The 24095-nt window shown below is 43.2% G+C and overlaps 1 protein-coding gene across 1 annotated transcript; it reads right to left on the bottom strand.

Annotated features, from left to right (window-relative positions):
* Positions 1 to 1456: 1456 nt before the first annotated feature.
* On the bottom strand, positions 1457 to 22136 carry IDH1 (isocitrate dehydrogenase (NADP(+)) 1). Its single transcript, XM_032754730.2, has 10 exons — positions 21962 to 22136; positions 20917 to 20990; positions 18162 to 18299; positions 13453 to 13744; positions 10395 to 10500; positions 8190 to 8367; positions 7085 to 7236; positions 4658 to 4798; positions 3867 to 4029; positions 1457 to 2407 (listed from the first exon to the last, which is right to left on the bottom strand). Exons 3-10 carry the CDS (start codon positions 18281 to 18283, stop codon positions 2317 to 2319), a joined length of 1245 nt encoding a protein of 414 aa, XP_032610621.1. The 5' UTR covers positions 18284 to 18299; positions 20917 to 20990; positions 21962 to 22136; the 3' UTR covers positions 1457 to 2316.
* Positions 22137 to 24095: the final 1959 nt, after the last annotated feature.

The following is a 24095-nucleotide window of genomic DNA, read 5'->3' as shown; positions in this document are numbered from 1 at the left end:
TTTGGATGTATTTTGGGGGTAGCACTTAGGGAAATTGGTCAAGAGCTCATTCTGAATAAGCTCCATGCCATCAGATTCTGAAAGGCTCCATGTTTCATTGGGCTTTCAAGGGGATTTGTGTAGAGCAGTGCCTGGGGCCCAACTCCAAGCTTGCCAGGAAGGTAGACTAGAAATTACCAAGGATCCCCACCCCAACTCACTGACTTCTGATGTGTAAGAGTGCAAAAGCTCACCTGGGCCTCCTCCCAGAGATGCTAGGATGTGGAGCAGCCTTTCCCCAGGTGTGAGGCCAGAAAGTGGGAAGCATCTTTGACTTGCTGCTGTCCCTCCATCCCCACATATCCTTGGTCTCGCCAAGACCCATCCATTCAACTTCCTTATCCCAGGGATTATCCCGTTCTCTTCCTGGTGCCACTGTTCCAGTCAGATCTTCACCATTTCCCACCTAAATATTGCAACAGCCTCCTAACTGGTCCTCCTTCCTCAACTGCACCCAACACTCTCCTCCCCATCCCAAACCATCCATTCTTTTTTCGTTTTTCTGAGACAGAGTCTCACTTTGCCACCCAGGCTAGAGTGCAGTGGTACGATCTTGGCTCACTACAACCTCCACCTCTCAGGTTCAAGCGATTCTTCTGCCTCAGCCTCCTGAGTAGCTGGGACTACAGGCATGTGCCACCACACCTGGCTAATTTTTGTATTTTTAGTAGAGACGGGGTTTCACCATATTGGCCAGGCTGGTCTTGAACTGACGTTGTGATCCACCTGCCTTGGCCTCCCAAAGCCACTATCCATTTTTTATTATTTTATATATATATTTTTTGAGACGGAGTCTCACTCTTTCACCCAGGCTGGAGTGCAGTGGCACGCTCTCGGCTCACTGCAGGCTCTGCCCCCCGGGGTTCACGCCATTCTCCTGCCTCAGCCTCCCACGTAGCTGGGACTACAGGTGCCCGCCACCTCGCCTGGCTAATTTTTTGTATTTTTAGTAGAGACGGGGTTTCACCTTGTTAGCCAGGATGGTCTCGATCTCCTGACCTCGTGATCCGCCCGCCTCGGCCTCCCAAAGTGCTGGGATTACAGGCGTGAGCCACCGCGCCCGGCCAGCCACTATCCATTTTTTATAAAAGTTTCCCAGAGTGCTATTTTTAAAAATAAAAATATGATCAAGTCCTTTATTTCTTAAAAGTCTTCACTGGCTCCCTAATCATTTACAAGATAACGACTAAACTCCTTAGCATGTGCATAAACATAATCTATTCTCTAATATTCCTTAATTCTTCCTTTAGTTCCCTCTTTGGTCCTCTTTCCTTTCACTGCAGGATCTACATCTTACTATTTACTTATCTATTTCCACCATGGTAAACTTTTTAAGAGGAGAGAATTTTTTCAGATTACACTCCTATGGCTAGGATGTAGCATGGTGCATGGCATCCAATAAACAGAAACGCAGAAGAATAGTAATTAACACTTAATTTTAATTAAAATCAACAGTTCAGGAGAAGATAAGGGCTAGAATAGTGTTTAATATCAACTTCTGAGAAATCACATTTATATAAAAGAAACAAAACAGGCCAGCAGAAGTCCAAAAAAGATTCAACTTACATTATTGCACTTGGATGAAATATGCTATTTAGAGTAGCATAATATTCAGGCCAGGCCAGGAGGAGAAAAGAGACAAATGGAGAGGACAAACCTCCAGGTAGTATTTATTCCGGATTCCAAACTCTCCTGCGGCCTAAACAATATTTAGTCTATTGGAAACATTCAGCAAGCTCTTTACAAAAATGACTGCAGTATCTTCAACACATTTGAGTTGCACTCATACTTTGTTCCAGTCATGTGCAAGTTTAATGCACAGCTCTACCTCACAAAATGGGACATCTATGACACCAGAACTTCCCTGTGCCCAAGGTCATGGACAGGAGGGGAAGGCAGTGAATTTCTACTTTATGCATATTTTAGGGAGCAATACTGTGGCTATCATTTACCCTTTTGAGCAATCTTGATTTCGGTCATTTATAATTAGAACATGAGAAAAAGTGACAGTGAATACAAATGAGTACTAACCGAATTCCTAGGCTGGTACTAGAAAATAAAATAAAATTTTTAAAGAAGTCCCTTGCCATGTTCACAAAGGTGGCAATAACTGTGTATATAAGAAAAAGGCTGTAAACTTATAGAAAAGATAAACTCTGGCTTCTAAACAAATTACAAAATTGATTTTTCCTTTATCTTTGAGTGTAATACAGAAAAATGTAAACCTGTAGACCTAGTTACCAAAAGACACTTATCCTTCTCAGCTCAGGTATGAACTTAAAGTTTGGCCTGAGCTAGTTTGATCTTCAAGTTTTCTCCAAGTTTGTCCATGAACTCAAACGTATTCAAGTAGTCAGAACGTTGCACACTAACGGGGAGAAAAAAAAGAAAATTTAGTTTGTCTCTGATATGGTAGCAGGTAGTGGTAAAGTCCTAGAAATGCTACTTAAAATAGTATTCTATTTGTTTCTGGAAGAAAACACATTCATGTTAGTAAGCTACAAAATCTACAGACAATGACTATGTTCAGGGTTCCTAGGGCTGACCCAGGCTCAGTACTCAGGCTCTCTAGGCAACCTACAGTAGAGACTCATCCACACATACTCAGTTAGGTTTCTTGCTATGTAGCTTTGGGGGTGAAATTATCATGGAGTTTCAGTTCAGACTAATGCTGCTGAGACCAAAATCATCATACTTCTTCCTCATTCTTAAACATAACAAAACTTATTCAGGGCATAGCCAAACCTTTACCCACTTTCCCACAAACTGTTTACATGTCCTTAAAAAAAGTTATAATGTTATTATTTCTATCAGTGTCTTAAGAAAAACAAAAGACAGGCCGGGCCTGGTGGCCCACACCTATAATCCCAGCACTTTGGGAGGCCAAAGCGGGTGGATCATGAGGTCAGGAGATGGAGACCATCCTGGCTAACACAGTGAAACCCCATCTTTACTAAAAATACAAAAAAAAAAAAAAAAAAAAGAAAAGAAAAAGAAGAAAAACAAAAGACAATGGACAGGATAACATAATCCTGCTGACAGGTGTCTATTAAATAGGCTACAAAGGTATTCCACTGATAAGACCATTTCGAACACTGCAATCTTGCTGGAAATTTAAATTAAGGAACATGCAGTGATCAAGTATATCCCCATTATGGGGTATACTGACTCTACCTGGGACCTCTGCAGATGCACTGGTTGAGATATGGAGCCAATCCCCCCAGGATACTGGCTACCATGTTCTCAAAAATTCTCAGTAAACATATAAGCTGTCAAATATTTGCCCAAATATTGGTTACAGATACTTAAGGGACTGTAATCAATTGCACACCTTAAACTTGTGCTGCTCACTTTTCTCATCGGTAAGTTAAAGAAAATAAAGGAGTAGAATAAAATAGCCTCTGAAGTATCTTTGTTTCTATTTGTCTATAATCTGCTTCTTAAAATTAAATAGAACCTTTTCATTCAATGATTATCAACTAGATCAGATGTCAGCAAATTACAGCCCAGCACATGAACCAAATCGAGGCTGGTTTTGAACATAAAAGTTTGATTGGGGTGTTGCCACACCATTTGATTCTGTATTGTCTATGACTGCTTTCCTGCTACAATGGCAGAGACAAAGTTGAATAGTTGTGTAGTTGCAAAAAGACTGTATGTCCCACAAAGCCTAAAACATTCACTATCTGACAATTTACAGATAATGTCTGCTGACTCCTGAACTAGATGATGAATAACAATTTATAATTCCAGAAAGCACCGATGCTCTGAGCCCAGTGAGGATAAGTCTTAATTTGACCACAGAAACTAGGGCATCTTATACTTACTTGGGTAAACCTTTAATGCAAGCAGCCAAGTCCTTCGTCATGAAGCCAGCCTCAATTGTCTCAATAGAGACTTCTTCCAAAGCATTTGCAAAGAAGGCAAGCTCTTTATTGTTATCAAGCTTTGCTCTGTGGGCTAACCCTCTGGTCCAGGCAAAAATGGAAGCTAAAAGAGGGGAAAAAAACCCAACACTCCAATCATCCTAGTTATAGAGGTTTCCAAATGTCTCATAGTTCCCAAAAACAGAATAGTTTTTTGTTTAGGTGACAGACTTCTTTAGATACTAACCACATGGGCTAGAAGTTTTAGGAGAGTTAGAAATATTTTACCAAACAGAAACTTTAAAAAAACACATTTTCATGGCATGGTACTAGTGCTTGAAACTTAAGGCATTTTCTAATTTGAAAAAGGTCACAATCTCTTCTATCTCTTGTCTATATTGGTCTCCTTTTTCCAGGCTGTAATCTCTTTTTAAAGTGCTATCTTTGAAACTTGTTGAAAGGATTTATCCATGTGACTTTTAGATTTGTAGCCTTATATGACATTTCACTGCACCAGAGGTAAAGGAAAATGCTTGTTGATAACATTCTTCTCTGTAACCTATGTTCTCCCACAAAACAGAAAAGCAAATATTGTATATTTTAAGAAGCATATTCAAATAGATCTTATTAGTAGAACAAATCAGCTACTTGGTGATGACTTTGCACACAAAACACTGAGCAGCCAAGGGAACACATCTGAGCTGCTTTGGAGAGCACTCTCTGGTGAGAAATCAATGTAAACACCATCTTACCAATGGGATTGGTGGACGTCTCCTGTCCTTTCTGGTACATGCGGTAGTGACGGGTTACAGTCCCGTGGGCAGCCTCTGCTTCTACTGTCTTGCCATCTGGACAAACCAGCACGCTGGTCATCATGCCGAGAGAGCCATACCCTGTAAGTAGCAGAGCATGAAGTATTGGGTCCAACTGCATGAAGAGCACTGAGTCTCTCAGAGATGAGAGCATAAATGACTCAATCTTGATAGGTCTTGGTAAGCAAAGTAAACAAGAGCACATGGAATCACCAATAATTCTGCCTTTCAGAAGGCAGGATCCCTGCTCCAGATGTCAGAGCCAATGGGTCTGGAAAGGCTGCATTTTCCCCTCACTTATCTCAGGGATACCTACTCCTTGATGGAGGGCTCAGGGTCCAACTGCCTACATTCCACTCTAGTTCTATGACTTCATAGCTACTGCGACTGTTTTCTTATCTGTAAAATGGGAGTAATAACAGCACCTACTTCACTAGGTTGCTGTGGGATTAGATAAATATACATATATTCATAAATATACATGAAAATAATATATATTTATATTCTTTAGTACTAGACACAGTGAGAGCTCAATCTATTATTGTTATTCTTATGTGCAATGCTCTGCTGTTCTGGGGAAATAAAGATGGATGAGAGCTGTCTCTTAAGAACCTTCAAGCTGCTCATACACTTGCTGGGAGTGGGAAGAGAAGGCAGGTAAACACAGGATCGGTTGGATCCAAGAACATCCCAGTTGCCCTTCCTCACTCTCTTTCATACCCTCAATACAACAGTTCTCTTCTGTGGTTTCTTATTGAAAGAACCACATTACAACTCTTATATCTATATAATTGATTTTCTTCTTTTCTCCATTTTTGCTACCTCCCAACATCACCTGTGAAGTTAATAATCAACCACGGAGTCATCACAAAGCAACAACACTCCTTCCTCTGTTGCATTCAGTACAAATGATTGTGAGGATATAGATAAATGGAGGGTAAGGAGAATTGTGTAACTCATTTATCTGACAAAAAGTTATCTTTTTTTTTTGAGACGGAGTCTCGCTCTGTCGCCCAGGCTGGAGTGCAGTGGAGCAATCTCGGCTCACTGCAAGCTCCGCCTCCTGGGTTCACGCCATTCTCCTGCCTCAGCCTCTCCAAGTAGCTGAGACTACAGGCGCCCGCCACCATGCCCGGCTAATTTTTTTTTGTATTTTTAGTAGAGACGGGGTTTCACCGTGATCTCGATCTCCTGACCTCGTGATCTGCCCGCCTCGGCCTCCCAAAGTGCTGGGATTACAAGCGTGAGCCACCGCGCCCGGCTCAAAAAGTTATCTTTAACCAGATTGATGTACTGATTTTCAAACTGAGAGGAGATGCTTAACACTGATAAGAGGGAGAAAAAGTAGTACTTCTTGGGAAAAACAAACCTAATTAAAGTTAACAAACATTCATCTGGGGAGATTCAAGTTCACACAGCTACCAAGGGCAACTGAAACTGAAGGGCAACTTGGCGCTGAGGAAACCAGGTGCTGTGTTTCTGTTGATTTGGCCCTTGTCCCATGCATGAAACTTCTCCTGGAATTTCTGTAAACAGCCCTAGGGTTCTTTGCTCAATTTATTTGTGTGTAAGCTAAGCAGTAAACAAAAACACTTTTGTTGTTGTTGTTGTTGTTGAGACAAGAGTCTTGCTCTGTTGTTGCCCAGGCTGGAGTATAGGGGCGTGATCTCGGCTCACTGCAACCTCCTCTTCCCAGGCTCAAGAAATTCTCATGCCTCAGCCTCCTGAGTGCCAGGGACTATAGGCATGTGACTGCACCTGGCTAATTTTTGTATTTTTTTTTTAAAGTAGAGATGGGGTTTTTCTGTGTTGGCCAGGCTGGTCTTAAACTCCTGGCCTCAAGTGATCCACTGCCTTGGCCTCTCAAAGTGCTAGGATTACAGGCGTGAACCACTGTGCCCAGCCAAACACATTTGTTTTATATTCTACCAGAACAGCAGCTGGCAGAGGGACATGAGTAGGTCCTGCTGCCCGATAAATGAGCTTTGCAGGCACCAAAGCTTGGTTATGACATGATCAGCTCCTCACTTTATCCCTCCTTGCCTGAGTGCCCTGGTTTTTTTACATTTTCACCAAAGGACAAGGAGGGCAGGGAAAGGGAGTGATTTTCAGATCAGGTAGGCTTTGAAACTTCAAGGACTGACACTGGAGCCAGGAGTGTCAATCCACTAATTTACTTCCCATGTGGTCTTGGGTAAATCACTTCTCTAGTCTGAGCTTAATTTCCTTAGCTGTCAGATAAGATGGTGGACCTGGAGGTTTAACATTCCATGATTTTACAGCAAAGGACTACAGAACTCCCCTTCCCAAATTAGAGAACTACCCTGAAATGACCCAGTTCCTACAGACCAGGCTCCATCTCTGTACCTTGGGCCACAGAGTCCGACTGCACGTCACCATCATAGTTTTTACAGGCCCAGATGAAGCCTCCCTCTGATTTCATAGCTTGGGCCACCATGTCATCGATGAGCCTATGCTCATACCAGATCTTTTGGGCTTCAAATTGGGACTTGTACTGCCTGGGAAACAAAAAAGAGAATAATAATGAAGAAAATTGATTTTGTTAGGGGTATCATCTGCTTGTCCCAAACAGAAGACGGGACACACAAGAAGCAGCATATTTTAGTAGAAGTAGCAGAAACTCAGGAATCTGACAGACATTGGCTCAAATCTCAGCCCAATCATTTTCTAACTGTAAAACTCAATTTGGCCATCTGTAGGAACAATTTTACCCACCTTGCAGGGAAGCTGTGAGAATTAAGTGAGACAGTAGAGTATCCCAATGACTACTTCACTTTTCAGTTTTCATTATACTATAGATCAGATTCTTGAGATTCAGCTTATTTTAAAAATACATTTTTGAAAAGACTGTTCTACTTCTTGGTGTCATTCAGGTAAGTAAAATATATTCCAGACAGTTTCTGGGCTTGGTATAGATGGGCAGCAGGAGGAGGAATCAAAATGCCTCAGGAACATTTTGGCCTGAACACTTGCACCTAAAGAGAGTTATGCCAATCTTAAATATCAACACATGCTCACCTCCTGTGCTGTGGAAGCCAGTGTTGTCATAAACTTAGACTTAAGTTCAAATGACTCCACTAAAACAGAATTTTAAATTCTAACGATGGGCTTCAGAAAGAATGGAAATGGGTCTGACTTACAAACTCACACATGAAAAATTAGAACTTCCTATCACTAACAGGGTACAAGTTTATTTAAACATTAAAGAACCTGGCTCTGAAAAAAATTCATGTGGGGAGCTTATTTAAGAACACGTTTATCTTATAAAAGCAACTCAGAGTGGTTTTGTTTCCCTCCTGCTAAACCTCAGTTTTGCCCTTATCTTTAAGATAGACAGTGATGATTTTCACTCAGTTTCCCCAGAATCAAAGGGATAGGGAGATACATACTCTATATGCAAATGTCAGCTTACTTGAGAATAAAGAAAAAGTTAAAAAAGAACTATAGTTACTTGTCATATATCTCCTGAAAGATGTCTTTAAAACGCCCATCATATTTCTTCAGAATAGTGTTTTTGGTGCTCAGATACAAAGGCCAACCCTTAGACAGAGCCATTTGGAAGGAACTGTGTGCAAAATCTTCAATTGACTTATCTTGATTATACATCCCCATGGCAACACCACCACCCTCTGTAGAGGAGAAACCAATGAGAGGAAAAAAAGGGAGAAGAATAAATGTAATGTAGTTGTAATAAGGCTAAAGTCACCCACCACAACCAAATGACCTGCTTCTCAGCTCTCACATCTGAGACTAGATTTCAGAAGTCCCAGACAGGTTTCCAACCTGAATATTCCACAAATTTCTGAGGCATATAATGAGAGAAAAGCCAGTTCTAGATAAGGACATTCTACCTTGTTTTGGAAGGACAACAGAAATGAAAAAACAGTCTTTAAAATCCTGAAGATGCAGAAATACCAAAAACTGATATGAACCATAAATACATGTAAGAAAAGGCAAATAATTTTGAAACTTCTTTTACATACTGATATGGTTTGGATATTTGTCCCTTCCAAATCTCATGTGGAAATGTGATTCCCAATGTTGGAGGTGGGGCCTGGTGGGAGGTGATTGGAACATGGGGTTGGATCCCTTATGAATGGCTTAGGACCATTCCCTTTGGTGATTACGTGAGTTCTCGCTCAGTTAATTCACTTGAAATCTGGTTGTTTAAGAGTCTGGGACCTCCCCCTTCTCTTTCTCTTGCTCCCGCTCTTGCCATGTGATACACCTATTGTCTGTTCGCCTTCTGCCAAGATTGGAAGCTTCCTGAGGCCCTCACCAGGAACAGGTGTTGGAGCCAGGCTTGTACAGCCTGCAGAACTGAGCCAATTAAACTTTTCTTTATAACTTATGCAGCCTCAGGTATTTCTTTTTTTTTTTTTTTTTTTGAGATGGAGTCTCGCTCTGTCACCCAGGCTGGAGTGCAGTGGCGCAATCTCGGCTCACTGCAAGCTCCGCCTCCCGGGTTCACGCCATTCTCCTGCCTCAGCCTCTCCGAGTAGCTGGGACTACAGGCGCCCACCACCACACCCGGCTGATTTTTTTGTATTTTTAGTAGAGACGGGGTTTCACCATGGTCTTGATCTCCTGACCTCGTGATCCGCCCCACCTCGGCCTCCCAAAGTGCTGGGATTACAAGCGTGAGCCACCGCGCCCGGCCTAGCCTCAGGTATTTCTTTATAGCAATGCAAGAATGGACAAACACCCTACCTTTACAATTCCCAACATCTATTTTAAACTTTAGGGGTGCACTCAATCCTCAGTTATTGAGAAAAACTTACATTTCAAATACTGAATGAAAATTCTTATAATCTCCTGGAGGATACTGAGCACTCCTACTGTAGTTGGTAGAAATAAGTAGAAATAATTATGCTACATGTAATCACTGTGTTTTACAACTCTTATTGAACTTTGTTATTACTTAAAGATAGAAATTGAATCCATGCCAATGCTCAGGGTTAACTTGGGTTCAGGGTGAAATGTGCTGAAGCCTGCAGAACCAGATTCCAATAGATATTATTTGGAAGAGGCAAGAAAAACAAAAGGTAGGTGAGTGTTGGGTTTTTTGTTTGTGTGAGTGCTTTCAACAACTTCAATAGTGAAGGAAAAGGGCCCACTAATTCTTTCAACAACTTTTGGGTGGGATTTGTCATCAAAGGTAGCAGGGTAGCTGGGAAAGAAAAGGCAAAAAGCAAATGTTCTACTTTTTCACAGGATAAATACCCAGAAGGGCAAGAAGAAAACTTCAGCAAATATATAAGGAAATCTCTTCCAGATACAAACTCTATCAGAGCAAAGGGCAGGATTATATGCTGGGTGATTTGAGAATATTAATATTTAATGTATATAATTCATGCACAGCAGATTTCTGCCAACTTCTCTCTGTGCTTTAAGATAAATGCATAATCATCTCCTTGTCTTTGCCTAAAGGCATTTCCAATTAAGTGGGTAACCCTTTTGTGCCTTTATTCATGCCACAAGAAGGTATGGAAGCAAATTACTTCTTTATGTCAGGTTTTGGGTTTTGCAAAAACACTATAGATTCAGATTATATTTTTAGGCAGTTACATAACTAACGTTAAAAAAGCAATGAAAATATTATCTAAATCATTTGTTTAAAAAAAAAAAAAGAAGCTTATGCTACAGTCATACATACCTTCAAAGTTATGTACCAGGTATGTCACCTTTTGGGTTCCGTCACTTGGTGTGTAGGTTATCTCTACTTTTCCAGGCCCAGGAACAACAAAATCAGTTGCTCTGTACTGTGTAGGGGGGAAAAAGGTATAAAGAAAAAAAAAATACCCTAGCAGGAATTGTAAAGAAAATATTCATATAATATAGACCTAGAAGACACCTAGACAAATAGGGCAGTATGTCAAACTTTTTTTTTTTTTTTTAGGAGATGGGGATGAAGAGGTCCAGACGTCCCCCCAAATCAATAAATATTTGTTAGGTGCCTATATGAGGTACAGGAAAGTTTTCTGAGCACTGATCTGAAGAGGACAGAGAATAACATAAGCCACTTTCCTTTAGGAAGTTTACAACCCAATAAAGACATATGTAAGTGAAAAGTAATATAAGAGCTTTCAAATGCCAAAAGAGGGTATAGACACCGCAACCCCCTCCAAAAAAAAAAAAAAAAAAAACTATAGGATGACAGAGGAAAAGAGGTGACCATGGCAAGGAAGTCAGGGAAGTCTCCCTAGAGGGTGATGATAACAATACCAATTGTAGTACTGAGGTAGCTAATGCTTTGTCCTACTCCATGCCAGATGCTTTAAGTGCTTAACGTGCATCATCTCATTTGATTCTTACATCCATCTTACAAGGAGGGAACTATGATATCGTAGAAATAATGCATCCAGGGTCAAAGGACTTGAGGTCTGGTCCTTACTTAGGCCATCGGGGCTCGGTCTCACGGTATCATTGTTACTAGTGTTATAGGACTTGTTCATATGGAGCAATCCAATCATTCTGGGAGCAGCTACAATGGGATGATGATGATTTTTAGGAAAGGGCTGTTCAAGGACAGGCACCTCCCTCATGGGCCTCAGCTACTCAGTGGAATAATATGCCTGGCATATACTAGATATCCACAAGTCTTTACTGCATTGTGTCTTCTTCAATGACTTGCATTAGATACTTGCAGAGTTGGGTACCAGCAGGCACTGGCCACATCTATATGTGTAGAGAAATACTAATAACAACTGGTAAAAGAGCAGTAAGTAACAATAAAGATTAAATACCTACTTTACACAGAACATTTTTGACATATAAAATCCATAAAGTAAATATGGGTGGTAATTTATTACTATTTCTGAAAAGGGAGAAAATGAGGCACCAAAGCACCATAAATGCTTTGTATGGGTTTATGTATATTTAAACAGTCCGTGAATCAACCTGAGGTTTGAAATTCTCTTTCTGGACTTTAATAAATAGAATGGCCATTTTTACAAATGACTGATGCCAAAATAATTTTAAAAAAAAAAGAGAAAAAAAAAGGAAGGCCGGGCATGGTGGCTCATGCCTGTAATCCCAGCACTTTGGGAGGCGGAGGCAGAGGCGGGCGGATCACAAGGTCAGGAGTTTGAGACCAGCCTGACCAACATGGTGAAACTTCGTCTCTACTAAAAACACAAAAATTAGCCGGGCGTGGTGGCATGTGCCTGTAATCCCAGCTACTCAGGAGGCCGAGGCAGGAGAATTGCTTGAACCCGGCAGGCAGAGGTTGCAGTGAGCCAAGATTACACCACTGCACTCCAGCCTGGGCGACAGAGTGAGACTCTGTCTCAAAAACAAAAAACAAAAAGGATATACACAGAAAAAAGGCAAGACTGAGCTGGAAAGAATCTAGGGTGATGTTTGCAAGATTAGCGAGTTTGCACCACTGCCATTCTACCTTCCCTTGCTTGGGCCCCTGGGAGCTATTTCTGAAGGCTTTGGCCAGGATGAAAGGATAGTTTTAGCCACAGGGTGGAACAAAGTTAACTGACCCCTCAAGGACTAAACTGTTTACCCTCAACACACTGTTTTCAATGATGGCTACATTAAAACCTCTGGATTTCAGCATGAGAGATTCCTGTTTTTAAGGTCCTTTTAAGACATAAACTACTTTCTATGAAAGTCTGAAACCTCAGTTTCAGCACTGAACTTTGATTTTATTTACTTGGCAGTTTTTTTGCTTAATTTGGCAACAAGCCTACTGGTACAGAAGTAAAGAAGCAATACTTTCCTTCCAGGCAGGAAGGAATGCTTTAGTGAGGCTGCTTTCAACTACCGAGTCAGTTTTTTTTTTCTTTTTCTTTTTCGAGACAGGGTCTTGCTCTGTTGTGTAGGCAGTGGTGTGATCATAGCTCATAGCTGTAACCTTGAACTCCTAGGCTTAAGGGATCCTCAGGCCTCAGCCTCCCAAGTAGCTGGGATTATAGGCACATGCCACTCCACTCAGCTTTGCCTAAACTCACTTTGTATATGAATAAACAACAAAACTGGCTCTTCCATGAGCAATTGACATAATTATTGAAATACTTTTCATTTTTGTAGAGACAGGGTTCTGCTATGTTGTCCAGGCTAGTCTCAAACTCTGGCCTCAAGCAGTGCTTCCAACTTGGCCTCCAAAGTGCTAGGATTACAGGTGTGAACCATGGTACCCAGCCAGTTTTTTCTTTTATGCATGATGGGATGTTTAATACAATCTTTGGTGGTTCTCAAGTTGGCACATTAGATTCACCTGGGGAGCTTTAAAATGCCTGAACCCCATGGAATTCAGATTTTAATTTGTGTAGGGTGGTACTCAAGCATTGGAACTAAAACAAACAAATCAAGCAAAGCAAAACAAAACCACCAAAAAAACTTGTAAGGGGATCCTATTGTGCAGCCAGTGTTGAAAACCACAGATCTGGTTGAACCATATGAAATTACCAACATAAAAATGGCAATATCATATGGTATAACTGAATAAAAGGATAAAGGAAAAAAAACAGCATGTTTGAAAAAAATGTGTTGAGATGGACGCCTATTTGTAAGTTTATTTGTATTTGCCTTTAGCTAAATGTGTGTAAATATACAGTTATACATATATGCATTTCTCAATTTTGTACCTTGCTTAATGGGTGTAGATACCAAAAGATAAGAATAAAACACATATAAGTTGGAAATTTCTGGCCATGAAAAAAAAAAACATGGAAAATCACATTATTGCCAACATGACTTACTTGATCCCCATAAGCATGACGACCTATGATGATAGGTTTTACCCATCCACTCACAAGCCGGGGGATATTTTTGCAGATAATGGCTTCTCTGAAGACCGTGCCACCCAGAATATTTCGTATGGTGCCATTTGGTGATTTCCACATTTGTTTCAACTTGAACTCCTCAACCCTCTTCTCATCAGGAGTGATAGTGGCACATTTGACGCCAACATTATACTTCTTTATAGCTTCTGCAGCATCCTTGGTGACTTGGTCGTTGGTGGCATCACGATTCTCTATGCCTAAATCATAGCTTGAAAGAGAAAAATTAGAAGCAAATTTTTTCAGACAAATGGATAGTTATAACCTGTAACTGCAGTGATGGCATATAGAGCTCACTATGCAGAAAGTGAAGGCTCCGAGTACACCAAAATCTGCCAAGTTTTAGCATTAGCACACAGAAGATGGGTGCCAACTAAAAAGAGAACTGAGAGGCTAGACTGCTGGGCTGCCCCTCCTCTTGTAATGGGAAGCTATCAGGAAACTGAATGGAAACCATCAAACTCTGCCCTTTGCCTCCTGTTTTTCACCAGATAGAGGCAATAATGGCCTGGTTTCTCTCCATATAATTAGTGTAATTAAGTGTAAGTCTAAGGACCACCTTTTTCCCTTAGTAAATATTGCTCTTTAAAAATAAAAGCGGGTGGGAGGGCTTAAAGGATTTTTTGTATTTTGACATTAAAGTGGTGGGAGGTAAAGATGTGACAGTTGATGCCAAAAATGCGAATGACTCCTTCATTAATGCCAGTTAGTCATAAAATGAGCCTTTCCCTTTTTTTTTTTTTTTTTTTTTTTGAGACGAGTCTCGTTTTGTTGCCCAGGCTGGAGTGCAGTGGCACGATCTTGGCTCACTCAACCTCTGCCTTCCTGGGTTCAAGTGATTCTCCTGCCTCAGCCTCCCGAGTAGCTGGGACTACAGGCATGCACCACCATGTCCAGCTAATTCTTTCTCTAATTCTTGAGCAAGTGTTTGTGCTGGAAACAAGCCTACAGTTTACTGGGTAAGTAAAGGAATCCATCAATGGTTTTGTACATACCAGAGAGTAATAGCTTAATATACACCAACACTAAGATCGCAGGTCATTCAGAGCTGAAAGAATGTTGGTTGTCCAGGGAGCATAGAAAATGACTGCAAAGCTTTATTTGAAGCATGTAATAGTTTGTTAAAAAGCAAGAAAACAAAATAATGTAACAATTTATTCTGTTCTCCAAGAATTTAAAGAAAAGTTTTTCAGCTCTTAAAACCTGCCTCTAGATTTTTTTGGTTCCCTTATCTTCCTTTCTTAGATCTCCTACCCAACTCATGATGCAAACAGAGACAGTAATCTTGACATATTTCCAAATAAAAATAACTCCCAATTGCTTCGACTTTAGATAATTCATATAAATCTAGCAAAGTCATGTCCTTCTTTATCTTCTTGCATAGGAAATGCTGATCCAATCCCAACTCCAACAGGAAGTATGATCAGTAGTTTTCAAGTTCCTAGGAACCATTTCTCATGAGGAGAATCTATCAGCAAATTAGTAGATTTTTTGCTTGTCTTCTTAACATTTCTAAGAAGGTAAGAAAGGAAGGAACAAATTGCCCGGACCACCATCCAGCCTACATAAAACAAACTATCTGTTCCATTCTCCTGAAAAAGAACCAGTCAGTGATAATAATAGGAATTTTGGAAAAATTTAAAACTTGTTTGAGCCTCCAAAAATTATCTAGTCTGTAGCCACCAACTTTTTTCCTCCTAGTCATAGTAACTCCCCTTTAAAACTCCTCATGATTCTACTCTAGAAGAGAACCCTGCCAGTTCACCTACTGTCATGTAAAGTCCTGAAACAGGAGTTCCTAAAACGCTTTTTTATTTTATTTTATTTATTTATTTTTTTTGCACACAAAACAATAAACATTTTCTAAAAGTACATACGAACAAAAAGATGCATATCAAACATATTAGGAAGGTTGCACATGGGAAGATGGGGAATAGAAATGGGGGGTGGGAATTAAAGAAAATAAATGAGAGAGGGACTTTGTATGGATCAATGATAATAACTCAATCCTCTATTTGACAAAGAAGAAGGAGAAGAGGAAGAAAAAGAAAGTGGGATAAAGGATCAGAAAGGGAGGAAAATAGAAAAAATTAGAGTATGACTCCAGGGTAGACCTGTTTTGTTGTCGCTTGGTTCGTTTGACAGTTGCATTTTTCATATGTTTCGCCATGTTGGCCAGGCTGGTCTCCAGCTCCTAGCCTCAAGTGATCAACCCGCCCCAGCCTCCCAGAGTACTGGGACTACAGGCGTGAGCCACCACGTCCAGCCCCCACATTGCTTCTGGCCTCTGTGGTAGACCTCCCAGACGGGGCGGCCGGGCAGAGGCGCTCCCCACATCACAGACGGGGCGGCCAGGCAGAGGTGCTCCTCACTTCCCAGACGGGGTGGCCGGGCAGAGACGCTCCTCACATCCCAGAAGGGGCGGCCGGGCAGAGGCCCTCCTCACTTCCCAGACGGGGCGGCCGCGCAGAGGTGCTCCTCACTTCCCAGACAGGGCGGCCGGGCAGAGGCGCTCCTCACATCCCAGACGATGGGTGGCTGGGCAGAGGCGCTCCTCAGTTCCCAGACGGGGCAGCCGGGCAGAGGCGGTCCTCACTTCCCAGACGGGGCGGCCGGGCAGAGGCGCTCCTCACTTCTTCCCAGACGGGGCGGCCGCGCAGAGGCGCTCCTCACTTCTTCCCAGACGGGGCGGCCGGGCAGAGACGCTCCTCACTTCCTAGACTCCTCACATCCCAGACCATGGGTGGCCGGGCAGAGGCGCTCCTCACTTCCCAGACAGGGCGGCCGCGCAGAGGGGCTCCTCACTTCCCAGACGGGGCGGCCAGGCAGAGTCGCTCCTCACATCCCAGACGATGGGCGGCCGGGCAGAGGCGCTCCTCACATCCCAGACGATGGGCGGCCGGGCAGAGACGTTCCTCACTTCCTAGACGGGGTGGCGGCTGGGCAGAGGCGCTCCTCACCTCCCAGACGGGGCGGCCGGGCAGAGGAACTCCTCATAACCCAGACGATGGGCGGCTGGGCAGAGACGCTCCCCACCTCCCAGACGGGGCAGCGGCCGGGCAGAGGCTGCAATCCCAGCACCCTGGGAGGCCAAGGCAGGCGGCTGGGAGGCGGAGGCTGCAGCGAGCCAAGACCACGCCACCGCACTCCAGCCCGGGCAACACTGAGCACCGAATGATTGAGCCTCCATCTGCAGTCCCAGCACCTCGGGAGGCTGAGGCGGGCAGAGCACTGGAGACCAGCCTGGCCGACATGGCGAAACCGTGCCTCCAGCCAAAGGAGAAAAACCAGGGAGGGGTGGTGGCGCGCGGCGGCAATCCCAGGCAGCCCGCAGGCCAGGGCAGGAGAATCACGGGAGCCGGACGCAGGGAGTCTGCAGCGAGCCGAGTTTACTCCAGCCTGGGCCACAGAGGGAAGAAAGAAAGAAAAGGAAGGAAGGAAGGACGGACGGACGGACGGAAGGAAGGAAGGAAGGAAGGCAGGCAGGCTAAAACGCTGTTTTTTTAACCTAGTTGGAAGATGTTTTTATGCCTAATTTCCTATGTTTGGTTGACTTCTGCAAGTATTTATATCTTATCATGATTTCTATTTATCATGATTTCAATATAGACATCAGCAGCTTAGGTTTAGAACAATTAAAAAGTATGCTTAATGACATTATGTGAATTAAATGTCTCCACTTAAACAGGTCCTTAGGACAAATTTTGATGACTAATTCTGGGCTGAGGCAAACACACTTAGAGTTGCCAATAGTTTGGCTGAAACATGTTGTTCAATATTTTTCTATGCCAGTCTTCAACCACTTTATCCTTTTAAAAATTCTATCTCTACCTAAAGGTACAAAGAACAGAAGCAAGTTTATAAAAAACACAGCGAAAAAAAATGAGAGAATTACACAGACTTTTGCATCTGTCCCCAAGCACTTTACACACAGGGCAAAGGGACACAGGATTTAAGGGAATTCTGCCGGAAAGGAGGGGTTCAATTAAGTAACGTCATGAATTCTTTCTGCACTACAATTGTATGAAAAGGGCAAAAGGTGAGGAATGAAAGGGAAACAAGTCCATTGACTAAGTAGAGTGATAGAAAATTGAGTTTGAAATGACAAAATTGTGTTAACTGCATTTAGTTTCTTACATCCTCTCTTATTTCCCTTTTCTCAATACATTGTATTCTTAGCCACTGCTTTATTACAAATAAAACCTTCACAGGAAACAGAAGGTTAGAAGAATCTGAAAATCATTCTTTCCCTTATAATTCTTGACTTTTAGATGATAAATCCAGTTTTTCTAGCAGTATGTTAAAATTAGAAGATTCATCTGAATATATTTAGGCTTAAAACAAACTTTATTCACAAAACACAGCTATATAAAAAAAGCTAACTTCACCTCAAAATAATTCAGATTACATTCTTTTTTTTTTTTCCCTGTTTTTCCTTCCCTTTTTTTTTCTTTTTCTTTTTTAAAGTGATGGGGTCTCACTCTGTTGCCCAGGCTGGACTTGAATTCCTGGTCTTGAGGGATCCTCCTGCCTCTGCCTTCTAAGTAGCTGGGACTTCAGGTGTGCACCACCATGCCCAGCCAGATTATACTTTCTGAGTTTGCTACACGGAGGGGTAACTCATTTACCTATGTAGATCCAATTCCACGTAGGGAAAAATGAGTTTCTCTTTAATCAATTCCCAAATGATTCGTGTCATTTCATCTCCTTGCATCTCTACCACAGAACCACCACTGATTTTTTTGGACATTCTGACTTCAATAAACCTAAAAAGAAAAAAAAAAATAACATGCCTTGTCATTTATTTCATTATAAAGTGGAAACAAAATATATAAACAACATAGTGACTACTAAAAGAACAATTCATGCAATTCAATTTATGTGCAGTTGAATAAAAAGCTAGCAACAGCAATTCTATTTACCATTAGAATTGAGTATGTTCTCTGAACAAAGTATTGTGTTATGTTTCACATGTGGTTTCTGAGCTAGCCCTTGTAACAATCCTAAAAAATGGACATCATTTCCCCATTTTACTTTGTTAAAACAAAAAGAGCTTTCCCAAGGCCACCTAGCTGGAGCATGGGAGAGCCTGACCCTATAACATGCCCTTCATAATGCAATCATTCTCAACTACTGGTTTGTCTTAAGAAATGAGATTATTTCCACAATCTCATGTTTATTGAACACTTCAGTCCAACTCATCATTTTACTGGGCTCTCAAGATGTGCAGAATGGTGAGTGCTAGTATTTCTCCTCCTTTTAAGAGGCTGTTTTTGTTATTTAATAAAAATAACTAGCCATGAGGAGATTCAACTGGTTCTTGTGACCCATATTCAGGGAAACTTTAAGTCTAAAAGCGAGATGAAGAATTCCTGGTGGAACTGTTTTCCTAGAGATAACACAGACATTGGAGATGTGGGGCTAAATACAACAAAGTGGTTTCTCAATTAGAAGAATCTCTATACAGTAGGGCCACTGCCCAGGACCCAAGCATGTCCCTGTCATTTTCTTCTGGCTGTTCACAGGCAAGGGTAAGCTGCTAGTGAGTGGGATAGGACAAACTGTGCATTGTCCTAGGAAGATAGCACTTTAAGGATAGGGTGTGGGGGTAGCATATACAAATCAATCTGATTCTCAGAAAGTGCAAGGTTGGACCCTTTGGAAGAAATGAAACTGTCCCAGCTTGTCCCTAGAGGTAGAAGAAGCTCTGAGCCTGCTAAAAGTTATCTATTCCTTCCAATGATGCTCTAATCGAAACTCTTTTTTAATCCAACAACACAGCTGCAAATTGCTTTCATTCCCTTAAGTACTAAAAAAGTCAAGAGAATTGACTTTAAAGAATTATTAGATAAGAGGCCTAAAATAGTCTTTCTTGAAAAATTGAGCTAAAGTAATTTGGTCTTTAAATAAAAATGTAGGCCGGGCGTGGTGGCTCACGCTTGTAATCCCAGCACTTTGGGAGGCCGAGGCGGGTGGATCACGAGGTCAGGAGATCGAGACCACGGTGAAACCCCGTCTCTACTAAAAATACAAAAAAACTTAGCCGGGCGTGGTGGCGGGCGCCTGTAGTCCCAGCTACTCGGAGAGGCTGAGGCAGGAGAATGGCGTGAACCCGGGAGGCGGAGCTTGCAGTGAGCCGAGACTGCGCCACTGCACTCCAGCCTGGGCGACAGAGCGAGACTCCGTCTCAAAAAAAAAAAAAAAATAAAAAAATAAAAATAAAAATGTAATGATTAGTAGACAGTAAGCCTCTGTTTCTTGACAAGCCTAGATGTATTTCCAGTCCCCAGACCCATTTTCACTTCCCAAATTTGTAATTCTAGAATTCTTCTTACTAGTGTTTAGGAGATTCCTTTGGGGAACCTTCTGGAACTGAACTAGACTAAAAGAAATGAACAGAATGGTGTGGATGAGTCAATTACTTCCCATTTGTAATGTCAAGTATAATTTGTAGTACAGCTGAAAGCATATGATTCAGTTCATGTTTGATTCCATGTCACACCTATCCTTATTTTAAAACAAAGCAAAAAAGGAGGCAGTGAACTTATCTGGTTCCTGATATTACACTTCCATGGCCATGCCCCTATATAGTATGACGCAACAGTCATGATATGGCAATTTATTCTTGATGGCAAATACAGTTAATAGAGGTCAAATATTGTACCTAAAATGTGAAGACTGATATCTTTTTAGTTCACTATTTCCTTCTCAGTTAAAGCAACTGTACTCTCTGCAGTAATCTTTCTTTATCTTATAATGCATACTTCAGACGCTTCAGGTTTTCCTCACATTACTTAGCCATGAAATTTTTACCATCTTTTAACTAAAACAGTGAAGCTTTATTGTTACTACCACGTGGAACATAATTGTATTTCTTCTGGATCTGATTTCCATGGGATGGGCTCGAGGCCCCACTGGACTGACTTCTCCACCTTTGTTGCCCCTCAGATTTTGTCTCCACTCCAACCCCAACTTCAGAAGGAAGGGCTGTTCCAAGACCAACAGGCACCAGCTCATTTAATTTTAAAGTAGCTGAATCCTATCTCCTAACATACTTGTGCAATTCCAGAAAATAAACCTGGAATAACAATACAGAGTAGTTTAATGAAAAAAAGAGCCATTTAATATTATTTTCATCAACCTCAAGTTTTTGGCCAGATTGTTTTTTGCTGAGTTCATGAACTACAATAATTTCTGGGCGAAAATGATCTCTTGCAGATAAGACACTGTATTAAAAGAAACAAGGAAGCTGTTGGAATTCGTTGTTGGAAATATTCCTCACTCATTCCCTTGCAGTGCCTTGGCCTGCCCCAAGACCAGTTAAACACTGTACTGCCACATCAAAGAAAGTATAGAAGAAGGGGGAAAATTGCTAATTCTCACCTTGACAGTGAATGAATTTCTTATCACCCCAATTCCTCCCAGTCTTGCAGACTCAACTGAATGTAGTTTATCTCCTAAAACAAAACAAGGAATAAAAGTGTTAACATACAGAACACTCACAGGAGAATTTAGCTGTTTTTAATACCTGCCAGACAGCCCAGTTTATCCGGTTTAAAGTACAGTGCTGAGTGTACTCGGAGGGACAAAGGCCAGTTTTAGGCCCGCAGGCACTTTCCAAATAAAGGTCACGGGGACACAATTTATCTCTGCGTGTGCGAGGGCGTGCCCCCGCTTCGCCGCCCGTTAGGTCTTCGGGTTTGCACGTCCTTGCTCTTGGCCTGCACCCGTCCTTATGGCCGTTGTGCAAGAGGGCTGCAACCAAGGCTGGATCGGTACCTCCTTCCAGGTCTCCACGCCCGCCCCTCCCCTCCCCTCGCTGGTGCTGGGACCTTTTAAACTCCAGGCACCCGGAACTGGCGGGGGTGTTTCCCCCAGTCCCCTCTCGCCCCGCGTGGCCTAGCGACCCCTCTGAAGGCCGCTGGAGCTCCGCCTCTCCAAGCCCCCTGGCGGACGCGAGGGATCCGCCTCAAGGCTATTCCTCGCCGCCTGAGTTCCCTGCAGACGCCCGTCTTCGGCTTACAGCCTTCTTTGCATCCAGTCCCCAGCTGCTGCACGTTTTATTCCTCCTACACTCTAGGCTTAGTCTTCTACATGCATTCTCGCAACTTCCACCCCTCGATCTTCCAACCCAAGTGCAGACCGGATTTTCCCCTTGTCACTGCATCCAACTTCCTCACCGCCCAATTTCTCCCTCCCATGCCTAAAAGCAGGCCTTCTGCATATTCAAGCATCCAGCATCCCCTCCTTCCATTTTCTTTTCCCATTCTCAATACCTGGATTTGTTCCCTTCTTTGCACGCAGGCCTCGACTCCTTCCACACCCAAGATCTGCGCTTTTTTCCTTTACCCCATTCCTGCCTTCTGCGGAATTAGAGCCACCCCCCGACAGCCAGGGGCCGGGGCCGCCCCTCGGAGCCTGAGGTTACCTGCCGGGATGATATGCTGGCGAAGAGTTGGGGCGCCACAGCCGCTCACAAGCTCAGACTCACGAGCACAGCCTGGCAATCCCAAACCGGACTCACACTGCCTCAGCTTCTGAAGTAGACTCTGCAGAAACCCGGGACCATAGGGCGGGTCCGAGCTTTTCCTCTTCCCGGCTTTGTCCCCTCCCAGGCCCCGCCTCCTCAGCCCACCTCCCCCCAGCTCCGCCCCCGACACACCTCCAATCGCCATGTGCCAATTCCCGTGGGATGGGCGGAGTCAGCGAGAGGGGCGTGGCCACAGTCAAGGATGGAGAATCCATGGTGCCGCTTTCCCGGTGATCCTGGTGGGGGAAGGGGTTGCCGCCCGGCATAGATTCAGTCCCGAATTCCGACAGCGAAGAGACTCGTATGCCACCTGCAGGCCGGGGAGCGGGGGGCGCTGGGGCTGCACCACCCCGAACTTTGTAACAATCTAGAGCACCACGGAGTGAGTTTCCAGGTCGACATAAAAGCGAACGGGACAGGGCGCCCCGGGCGGCGGCAGCTTGGCCGGCCCGCTGCCTGGCGCGCCCCCGAGAGGCGGTAATGGAACGTGCCTTTGGCTGAAGAGTGCTCCCGGCCAGCGCGGGGTCGCCTAGGGGGTTCTGCGCTGCCGAATGCAAAGGATGGAACAGTTACACAAGCAGGTCCTGACACCACATATGTCTAGGTCTTTAGAAACTCCATTGATTGTTTGCATTAGAAGATAATGAATGGGATTCTTATTATTTTCTTTTTAAAGACAGGGTCTTGCTCTGTCGCCCTGGCTGGAGTGCAGTGGAGTGATCACCGCTCACTGCAGCCTTGACTTCCTGGGCTCAAGAGATCCTCCCACCTCAGCCTTCCGAATAGCTGGGATTACAGGTGCACACAACCACACTCAGCTAATTTTTCTTTCTTTCTTTTCTTTTTCCTTTGGTAGAGACGGAGTTTCACCATGTTGCCCAGGCTGGTCTTGAACTCCTGGACTCAAGTGATCGGCCCTCCTCGGCCTCCCAAAGTCCTGGGATTACAAGCGTGAGCCACCATGCTCAGTCGGTGGGGGATTATCTGTGATCCAATGAAGCTGGACTAGAGATGTGAAGCCTTAGAAAACGGTGGATTGAAAAAAGAATTTTAGTCCCTTCCAGAGATTACATTTTGTGTGTTCACTGCTCTCAAAAACATGAAAATAAAGAGTATTTTATATTGTGATTTGTAGGATAATAGCATGCTTGTATATTGCTGCCCAGAATTTAATGCTCCAATATTTATTTATTTATTTATGAGACAGAGTCTTGCCCTGTCACCCAGGCTGGTGCAGTCTCGGCTCACTGCAACTTCCGCCTTCTGGGTTCAAGTGATTCTGCTCTTTCAGCTTCCCAAGTAACTGGGACTACAGGTGTGCCACCACGCTAAGCTAATTTTTGTATTTAGTAGAGACGGTGTTGCACCATGTTGGCCAGGTTGGTCTTGAACTCTTGACCTCAAGTGATCCGCCTGCCTCGGCCTCCCAAAGTGCTGGGATTACAGGGGTGAGCCACCGCGTCCAGCCTCCAAAATTTATTTTAAAAAATTATCTCTAACATTGAATTAGTACATTATTCTTTGAAGATAAGCTGATCTACATGGTACTACTCAAGGTGCACTTTGGACACCAGAGGGCACTGGTATTTTTCCCGAGAGAAAAGAAAAAAGCATACACCCTGTCAACTTGGTTTTTGAGGTGGCTTAAGGGATATTGGCAGCCACCTCCATTTATTCCTGTAGAACTGTTTAGAGAGGTATATGAGCTTTTTGAAGGGGGTCTGCCCCTCCACACCTGTGGGTATTTCTCATCAGGTGGAGCCGAGAGACTGAGAAAAGAAATAAGACACAGAGACAAAGTATATAGAAAGAACAGTGGGCCCATGAGACTGGTGCTCAATGTGCGAGGACCTGCACCAGCGCTGGTCTCTGAGTTCCCTCAGTATTTATTGATCACTATTTTTACTATCTTGGCGAGGGGAGTGTGGCAGGGCAACAGGGTGATGGTGGGGAGAAGGTCAGCAGGAAACATGTGAGCAAAGGAATCTGTATCATGAATAAGTTCAAGGAAAGGTACTATGCCTGGATGTGC

This window comes from Hylobates moloch, unplaced genomic scaffold (genome assembly GCF_009828535.3).
Source record: "Hylobates moloch isolate HMO894 unplaced genomic scaffold, HMol_V3 SCAFFOLD_1, whole genome shotgun sequence".
Lineage (NCBI taxonomy): Eukaryota > Metazoa > Chordata > Mammalia > Primates > Hylobatidae > Hylobates > Hylobates moloch.
Note: the sequence above shows the minus strand (reverse complement) of the source record. Positions and strands in the feature narration are given on the sequence as shown.

Bases quoted from the DNA above. Each gene is read 5' to 3' on its own strand.
- IDH1 (XM_032754730.2), bottom strand. From the start codon at position 18,283: ATGTCCAAAAAAATCAGTGGTGGTTCTGTGGTAGAGATGCAAGGAGAT. The intron at 10,501-13,452 runs GTAAGTCATGTT...CCCCCTACACAG, and splicing joins GTCATGCTTATGGGGATCAA to TACAGAGCAACTGATTTTGT. The intron at 2,408-3,866 runs GTAAGTATAAGA...TCTCCCCGTTAG, and splicing joins TGCATTAAAGGTTTACCCAA to TGTGCAACGTTCTGACTACT.